General features: G+C 43.9%; 1 protein-coding gene across 1 annotated transcript; it reads right to left on the bottom strand.

Annotated features, from left to right (window-relative positions):
* Nucleotides 1-917: 917 nt before the first annotated feature.
* LOC127306401 (uncharacterized) lies at nucleotides 918-1,941 on the bottom strand. The gene has a single exon (XM_051337035.2). The coding sequence runs from the start codon at nucleotides 1,831-1,833 to the stop codon at nucleotides 1,165-1,167; it is 669 nt and encodes a 222-aa protein (XP_051192995.1). The 5' UTR covers nucleotides 1,834-1,941; the 3' UTR covers nucleotides 918-1,164.
* Between the last annotated feature and the right edge of the window lie 7,515 nt (nucleotides 1,942-9,456).

Below are 9,456 nucleotides of genomic sequence, written 5' to 3'. Positions count from 1 at the left end.
GATCCCACTTCAGGTCAAGAACTCAAGAATGGACCATTGACAACAACGAGGTTCCAGCAAAGTTTCATGTTGTGGACAGGCAAGAATAATCAGTAACTCATCAATCAATTCAAGCTGTTCCATCTACAATAGCATTTACAGGGAACATTACAGGAAAAAAGTCAAGACGTATCTGCCTTTCATTGCACAGATCATATTGTAAAAAACTGAACTGAACTTGACCGGTATTAATTGATTCAGGTTCCCAGAAAAATGTTGTCAATAAGAGCATGCAAGGCAAGCTAGACCTAGTACAGCTTAAGTGGCAATAAGATATGAAATCGAAGCTGATTTATCAAAGGTCTCTGAATTTCTCAAAAATTACTTGATAACGAAGAAGGCAAAAAGATTGTACCATCCTTGGACACAGAGTAAACAAAACAAAAGTGAAAGTAATAAGAGAAACATAGTACTGCTAGAAGTGGATCTACAAATTCATGTAACTATAAGTGAGGAAACAACAGGCTCTACGGAGAAATATACAAAATTAAATATAGACATAGGCATTCCATTATCCAAAAAACAGCCCAAATTCACCACTTTTTATTGATACATTGTTATTTCCAAAATCTCTGAAATCTTGTAAGCCATAACTTACTCGACATCCCATAAACCAAACTCAGTAAAACTCAAACAACTGGTTAATTTCCAAAGCAGAGCTTTGGATTTGAACTGAAGATTGACGGCATGATTTTCTACAGCAACAAGCAATAACTAGACAAGCAACGACATCATGAAGACTCCAAAACTCAGTTCAGCAATAGGCAGCTGGGATCTAAAATGCAGATATAATCACCTAGTTCACAAATAAGTTATCAACTGAGAAATGGAGCCAGCTCAACATAGATCAACTGAAGATGGTAAGGTTCCGGGGCTGGTTTAATCTAACAGAAAAATGAATATCACTGTAATAGCAACACTTAAACCATCACTTCAATACCTCTTTGGCCGTACATAATACATATACCAAACTAAGCATACTTGAATGTCCAAAAGCACCGCAATTCCGTGTTCCAAGGTCTAATCACATATCTCCAGCTCACTCTTATTCCTACAATACTGAAACGGTGAAACCAATCCTCCTTGAGATCTCATCATCCTCCCTGGTTGGAGCTAAGCATAAGCTTACCGCATCAAGATCGCAGCTACCGACCCGACAGACACTCCGAGAGCGCAGGAGATGGCGACCACCCGCGTCCGGAGCAGCATGAGGTTGACGTTCTTCGAGGCCTGGAGGCAAAGCGTGAGCACCTGCAGCCTCCCATTGGCCTCCATCCTCTGGAAGAAGGCGACGGGCTTGATGACGCGGCGCAGCACCAGCGCGGCAGTGAAGGGGAACGCGAACGCCGCAACGCCCTGCACCGCCGCGGCCGACTCGACCCCGACGGGCGCGGCCCCGGAGATGATCCACGCTCCCGCGGCGAGATGCGCCCCGCCGAGGACCGCGAGGGAGGCGCTGAGGCGCTGTGTGGCGCGGCGGAGGGCATCGAGCTCCGCCCGCGCCTCGTCGGCGAGCGGCGACATATCGCGCTCCACCGTGGGGCCCTCGATCTCCTGGTGCTTCATAGATTCCAGTGACGGGGGCGTGCCGTTGGCGGCTTCGGGGCCGGTGCCGGTGGCGGTGCCGGCTTCCGGGTTGGACCCTGGGGCCGTGGAGAAGCGGCGGTGGGGGTGGAGTAGTAGGAGGGGGTTGCGCGCATGGGCGTGTGGATTCGGGAAGCTCGTGCCGGGGAGGAGCCTGGCGGCGGTGGTCGTGGGGCGGAGGAGGCGGCGGGTGAGGTGGGAGATCGCCATTGGAGACTGGGAAGAGGGTCGTTACGCTGCGACGGCGCGGTGGCGGCTACAGCTTCGAAGACCCGCCTGGGAGAATTCTCTTCTTTTTCTCCGTCAAGGGCAAAGCGTAATTTCAGGTTTCGCTTTCCCCGTGGTATAGCGAGGTGAACCAAAATGGATTTCTCTGAGATGGCATTCCTATTTAAATTCTATGGAAATAAGATTTTTCTTTGATTCTATGGAAAATTAATTATTTTATCAAGTATGGTTCAACGTTTTCCTTATAAAATTTACACTGCAAAACTTCTGTGAGATTAGTTCCTATAAGATATGTAGCCACAAATATGCTTTCGGTCTTGCTGATCACCACTGCCTTTAAGAATTCCAGTTTAGACATGTGTGTATTCTGGCCGTATTGTAAGTGGTTGAAATTTGGTAGACTAACTTAGCTTGCCAAAACAACTTATATTACCAAACAAAGGAAATATGATATTATATCAATTGTTGATTAAACATTGGCATCCCTATATCCTGAAACAAAGTGGAATCTGCACTTATTGAGAAACTGCATTCTCTTTTCTTTTACAAAACCATTTTATTGCCTCGTCCACCTTTATACGTGCAAATCGTGTCATGGGCGTCAGACCGTCAATCTCAATGACGAAGGGCTTCTAGAATTTAGCGGTTGAACTTGTGTTTGTAGTAGATCTGAAAGTGCATGGAGCCTCCATGTGTGGTTTTGGTAATTAATGACAATCCCTATGGACTAATGTTTGCATTGAGTTATATTTGTAGGGGTTGTCCATAGGTAATGCTTGAACCATATGCTGGCTTCAAGGTTGCAGTAAGAAGAAATTGATGAAGAATATCAAGTGTCAAGTATTTCTTGAAGATGAAGTGAGCCCTCAAAGTTAACTTCAAGACATCAACATGATGAAGAATGAAGAAATGAAGTGCAAGTTCAAGATGAGCCAACTCGAAGAGATCATATGCTTGAAGCTTGCCATCCATATGGTGATCATGGATATGTGAAGATGCGCCGAAGAAGAAGCTCTCCCATGGTGGATTATGGGGAAGCAATCCACAAGACTTCATCAAGCAAGCACAATCAAGAAAGGCGTTCCATCTTGTTGCGGTCAAGATAGTCATCATCGAGCTAAAGAGGAACGCGCAAGGTTAAGGCTTGCTCTTAATAGGGTTTCATTCTCACCGGTCTCATGGTGTAGTTGGAGGCCGGTGTATAGTTTAGTTGTCGTACTATCAAGAGGGCTCTCGAGTGAGTAACTCGATCGTATCCTTTGGAGAGCTCAAACATTTGCATCCTTGCATCATCTTTCTTGGTTGCTATTTGGATCTTATCCATGTGATGTTTTAGAGTTTGTGCTTATTCTCATAATAAGCCCTAGTTCATCGATAATGGTTTTTGGATGGGAAACTTGTTGCATTTTCGAGGTTGGAGGTTTTACAGGTTTGTCTTTTTTAGATAGGTAAAACCTTTTATCATTTATTTCTATCCTTATCTATTGTACTATGATGTTTGTATGCGTATTGTTGTAGAGCTCGTTGTTATGATTACAACGAGCCCAAGATCATCGAAATCGGAGTCCGGATGCAAAAGTTATTAAGATTTTCGTATCGAATTTTTTAGGTATTTCCAGGGGCGGAAGTGCCGCCCAAAATGCAGCACTGCCGCTGTTGGGGGCGGAAGTGCCGCCCAAAAATGGCAGCACTGCCGCCCAAGTCGCGAATTTAGCTCCCAATGGGGCAGAATTCTCTCCCCCACTATTTAAGCTTTTCCCTTCTCTCTCTCCCTTGGGTACTTCTTCTTCCTCCTCTTGTTTTCCACCATTGTTGTATCTTGAGAGCTTCCTCTAACTCAAATCCCTCCATGATTCTTGCTCCAATTTGAGGAAAAGATAGAGGAGATCTAGATCTATATCTTCACCAATCATATCCCTCTCTTTGTGAGGGGAATCCACTAGATCTAGATCTTGGAGAAATTTGGTGTTCCTCCTCTTATTTGTTTTTCCTCTCTTATTCCCCCAATAGCTTGTGTAGCTTTGTTGAAATTTGAGAGAGAAGGACTTGAGCATCTTTGTGGTGTTCTTGCCATTGCATTTGGTGCATCAGTTTGAGTTCTCCACGGTGATTCGTGGAAGTGAAAGCAAAAAAGTTGTTACTCTTGGGTTCTTGGAACCCTAGACGGATTTGAGGCCTTTGTGGTGATTTCTTGGGAGCCTCCAATTAAGTTGTGGATGCGTGTCCCAGGCTTTGTGTAAGGCCCAGTTTCCGTCTCGAAGGAAATCCCTTACTGGAACCGTGACCTAGGCCTTTGTGGCGAGGGTCACCGGAGAATAAGGTGAGTCGCCTTTGTGGTGCTCGGTGTGTGGTGTGACTACCGCATCTTGGGGTGGGGCCTTTGTGGCGTTGGTGTGCATCGAGCAACCACACATCAAGGTGAGGCCTCTTGTGGCGTTCGGGGAGCACTAAGCCACCGCACCTCTCCAACGGAGATTAGCACTCGGAAGAGTGTGAATTTCGGGAAAAATCATCGTCTCCCGCGTGCCTCGGTTATCTCTATACCCGAGATCTTTACTTATGCACTTTTCTTTGATATAGCCATCGTGCTTGACTTTATATATCTTGCTATTACATAGTTGCTTGTATTGCTTACCATAAGTTGTTGGTGCACATAGGTGAACCATAGTATATAGGCTTTGGGCTTCACAAAGTAAACACTAGTTTTATTCCGCATTTGTTAAGCCCATCTTGTAAAAGTTTTAAACCTTATATTCACCCCCCCCCCCCCTCTACGCGACATCCGTGTCCTTTCAATTGGTATCAGAGCCTGGTCTCTCATTTTAGGCTTCACCGCCTTGAGAATAAAGATGTCGGCTAGAGGATTAGTGTACGATGACACTCTTATATTAGATGGCACAAATTATGATGTTTGGAAAATTTGCATGCTTAGTTATTTTCGGGACATTAATCCTCATATGGAGAAATTTATAGATATAAGTTTTTCTCCTCCTATGGATTCACAAAATCTATTTTTAGAGGATGAGAAAAAATTACATCTCAGTTCTCAAGCTTCTAATGTTCTTATGAATGCTTTGAGAGAAGTAGGTCTTTTTCCATACTTGCCTTTTTGGAGCGCTCATGAGTTATGGACAAAGATTCAAGATAAATATGATGTGTCCAATATTTTAAGGAAGTTTGCATTGCTTCCACTTTCGGTCGTGATGAGTTCTCATATTCTCCCACTTCACCAATGTGTGCCAAGACACAAGGTAATGATATGGTGAGTGGTGATGAAAATTGCAATGTTGGCGTTGAGCTTACCATTGATGATCCTTCATCTCTATCTCATTGCAATGCTTCATCTTCGGACTTAAACACTTCTAGCACTATAAATGGCATACATGCTTGTGTTGATAGTCCTTACATATCATGTGTAAATTGCTTGAACAAATCTCATGATGATATGCTTGCTTTGTCTTGTGGCCGAGATAAAAATGCTTCTATTTCCTCTAGTTGGTGTGTAACTAACAATGTAGAGGAAACCGAAGATTCTATTGTTCAAGACAAGATTTTGATTGGAGCCTCAAGTAACTCTTCATCTTTATCTCACGGTTCTCATATATGCCTTATGGACAAGGGTTCCATGGTATCTCCTACCATGGAACCTAATATCTCTTGTGTTGATAAGGACTAGGATGATTATGAAGAAGAGGATTGGGTTGCCTCTCTACGGGATAAGGGTAAGCTCGTCTATAGTGTTCTTCGCAAAGATAAAATATCTTGCTCTCACTTCTTTGAAATCTTGACTATTGCTGAGAGCCAAAAACTTATTTAGATGCGTGAGAACACAATTGATAAAATGGCTCTTGAACGTGAGTATGCCAATGATGTGGCATCCCTAAAGGATGAACTTGAAGAAGAACAAACCACCAAGGAATCTCTTGAGGAGACCTTTGCTCTAGAATTGTCTAGAGAAAAGGAAAACCATGATAGAGCTCTTGAGGTGGCAAATGAGATAAAGCTAAAAATGATAATCTTGTGTTTGTTAATGCTAAACTCCTTGAGGATTTTAAGCAACTCAAAAAGGGCTCAAGGGTAATTGAGAGTGCGCTCACCAAACTCACCGAGTCACATGAGCAACTTAAAGCTTCTTATCTAAAAGAGCATGCCAACTTGCCTTCTCTTATTATTGCTATTAATAATTATGCTTGTGCTACTAACTCTACCTCTTGTGAAGCATCTATTTTGAAGGGGAATGTTGAGCTAAGGGCTCAACTTGAATTGCTAACTAGCAATTATGGGAAATTGGAAAAAAATCATGGAAAGCTTTCTCACTCCCATGAGGATCTTCTAGCTTCCCGTGATAGGCTAAAGTTAGCTCATGAGGCTATTATGTCAAAGGAAAAATATTGTGAGCCTCATGTAGACACTAGCACTACTACTCAAAATGCTATATTGCCATGTGCTACTCCTAGTAATTCATACATGTTGGAGATATGCCCAAGAGGCAATAATAAAAGTGGTTATTATATATTTTTGTGTTTATGATAAATGTTTATATACCATGCTATAATTGTATTAACCGAAATATTGATACATGTGTGTTATGTAAACAACAATGAGTCCCTAGTAAGCCTCTTAACTAGCTTGTTGATTAATAGATGATCATTGTTTCATGATCATGAACATTGGATGTTATTAATAACAAGGTTATGTCATTATATGAATGATGTAATGGACACACCCAATTAAGCGTAGCATAAGATCACGTCATTAATTTATTTGCTATAAGCTTTCGATACATAGTTACCTAGTCCTTTCGACCATGAGATCATGTAAATCACTTATACCGGAAAGGTACTTTGATTACATCAAACGCCACTGCGTAAATGGGTGGTTATAAAGGTGGGATTAAGTATCCGGAAAGTATGAGTTGAGGCATATGGATCAACAGTGGGATTTGTCCATCCCGATGATAGATAGATATACTCTGGGCCCTCTCGGTGGAATGTCGTCTAAATAGCTTGCAAGCATATGAATAGTTCATAAGAGACCACATACCACGGTACGAGTAAAGAGTACTTGTCAGGAGACGAGGTTGAACAAGGTATAGAGAGATACCGATGATCAAACCTCGGACAAGTAAAATATCGCGTGACAAAGGGAATTGGTATCGTATGTGAATGGTTCATTCAATCACTAAGTCATCGTTGAATATGTGGGAGCCATTATGGATCTCCAGATCCCGCTATTGGTTATTGGTCGGAGAGAGTTCTCAACCATGTCTACATAGTTCGCGAACCGTTGGGTGACACACTTAAGGTTTGATGTCGTATTAGTAGAACTTGAATATGGAATGGAGTTCGAAGTTTTGTTCGAAGTCTCGGATGGGATCCCGGACATCACGAGGAGTTCCGGAATGGTCCAGAGAATAAGATTCATATATAGGAAGTCATTTTATAAGTTTGAAAATGATCCGGTGCATTTATGGAAGGTTCTAGAAAAGTCCGGAAGAAATCACTTTGGAAGGCGGAGTCCCGAAGGGACTCCACCTCCCATGGCCGGCCAACCCTAGAGGGGTGGAGTCCCAGGTGGACTCCACCAAGGGTGGCCGGCCACCCCCCCTCATGAAAGGGTGGGAGTCCCACTTGAGGTGGGAATCCCACCTTGGGTAGGTTTCCCTACACATGGAAGGTTTTGGGTTGGGGTCTTATTCGAAGACTTGTAGTCCAACACTTGGGGGTTCCACCTATATAATGAGGGGCAAGGGGAGGGGGCCGGCCACACCAAAGCCACCACCTTGGCCGCACCCCTTGGAGGCCGGCCACCCCCTCTCCCCAAACCCTAGCCGCCCCACTCCTCCACCTCTCCCGCAACGCTTAGCGAAGCTCCGCCGGAGATCTCCATCGACACCACCACCACGTCGTCGTGCTGCCGGATTCAAGGAGGAGCTACTACTTCCGCTGCCCGCTGGAACGGGGAGAAGGACGTCGTCTTCATCAACACCGAACGTGTGACCGAGTACGGAGGTGCTGCCCGATTGTGGCACCGTCAAGATCTTCTACGCGCTTTTGAAAGCGGCAAGTGATCGTCTACCGCAGCAACAAGAGCCTCATCTTGTAGGCTTTGGAAATCTTCAAGGGTGAGTCTCGTTCATCCTCTCGTTGCTCCCGTCTTCTAGATTGCATCTTGGCTTGGATTGCGTTCTCGCGGTAGGAATTTTTTTGTTTTCTATGCAACGAATCCCTACAGTGGTATCAGAGCCGTGTCTATGCATAGATGGTTGCACGAGTAGAACACAATTGTTTTGTGGGCGTTGATGCTTATGTTGTCTTTAGTTTGAGTACTTTGCATCTTTGTGGCATAGTGGGATGAAGCGGCTCGGGCTAACTTTACATGACCGCATTCATGAGATTTGCTCCACGCTCGACATGCAACTTGTATTGCATAAGTGGCTTTGCGGGTGTCTGTCTCTTCTACTATAGTGAAGATTCAATTTACTCTTCTATTGACAACACTAGTATCACCATTGTGGTTCATGTTCGTAGGTAGATTAGATCTCACTCGAAAACCCTAAACCACGTAAAATATGCAAACCAAATTAGAGACGTCTAACTTGTTTTTGCAGGGTTTGGTGATGTGATATGGCCATAATGTGATGATGAATATGTATGAGATGATCATTATTGTATTGTGGCAACCGGCAGGAGCCTTATGGTTGTCTTTAAATTTCATGTTGAGTAGTATTTCAAAGAAGTTGTAATAGTTGCTACATGGGAGAACAATCATGAAGACGGCGCCATTGACCTTGACGCTACGCCGACGATGATGGAGATCATGCCCGTTGATGATGGAGATCATGTCCGTGCTTTGGAGATGAAGATCAAAGGCGCAAAGACAAAGGGGCCATATCATATCACATATGAACTGCATGTGATGTTAATCCTTTTATGCATCTTATTTTGCTTAGATCGCGACGGTAGCATTATAAGATGATCCCTGATGCGTGTAGTTGACACGTCCGTTGGGAACCCCAAGAGGAAGGTGTGATGCGCACAGTAGCAAGTTTCCCTCAGTAAGAAACCAAGGTTTAATCGAACCAGTAGGAGTCAAGAAGCACGTTGAAGGTTGATGGCGGCGGGATGTAGTGCGGCGCAACACCAGGGATTCCGGCGCCAACGTGGAACCTGCACAACACAACCAAAGTACTTTGCCCCAACGAAACAGTGAGGTTGTCAATCTCACCGGCTTGTTGTAACAAAGGATTAGATGTATAGTGTGGATGATGATTGTTTGCAGAAAACAGTAAAACAAGTATTGCAGTAGATTGTATTTCAGATGTAAAGAATGGACCGGGGTCCACAGTTCACTAGAGGTGTCTCTCCCATAAGATAGCATGTTGGGTGAACAAATTACAGTCGGGCAATTGACAAATAGAGAGGGCATAACAATGCACATACATGATATGATGAATATTGTGAGATTTAATTGGGCATTACGACAAAGTACATAGACCGCTGTCCAGCATGCATCTATGCCTAAAAAGTCCACCTTCAGGTTATCATCCGAACCCCTTCCAGTATTAAGTTGCAAAACAACAGACAATTGCATTAAGTATGGTGC

This window comes from Lolium perenne, chromosome 6 (genome assembly GCF_019359855.2).
Source record: "Lolium perenne isolate Kyuss_39 chromosome 6, Kyuss_2.0, whole genome shotgun sequence".
NCBI lineage: Eukaryota > Viridiplantae > Streptophyta > Magnoliopsida > Poales > Poaceae > Lolium > Lolium perenne.
This window is presented reverse-complemented; position numbering and strand designations above follow the sequence as displayed.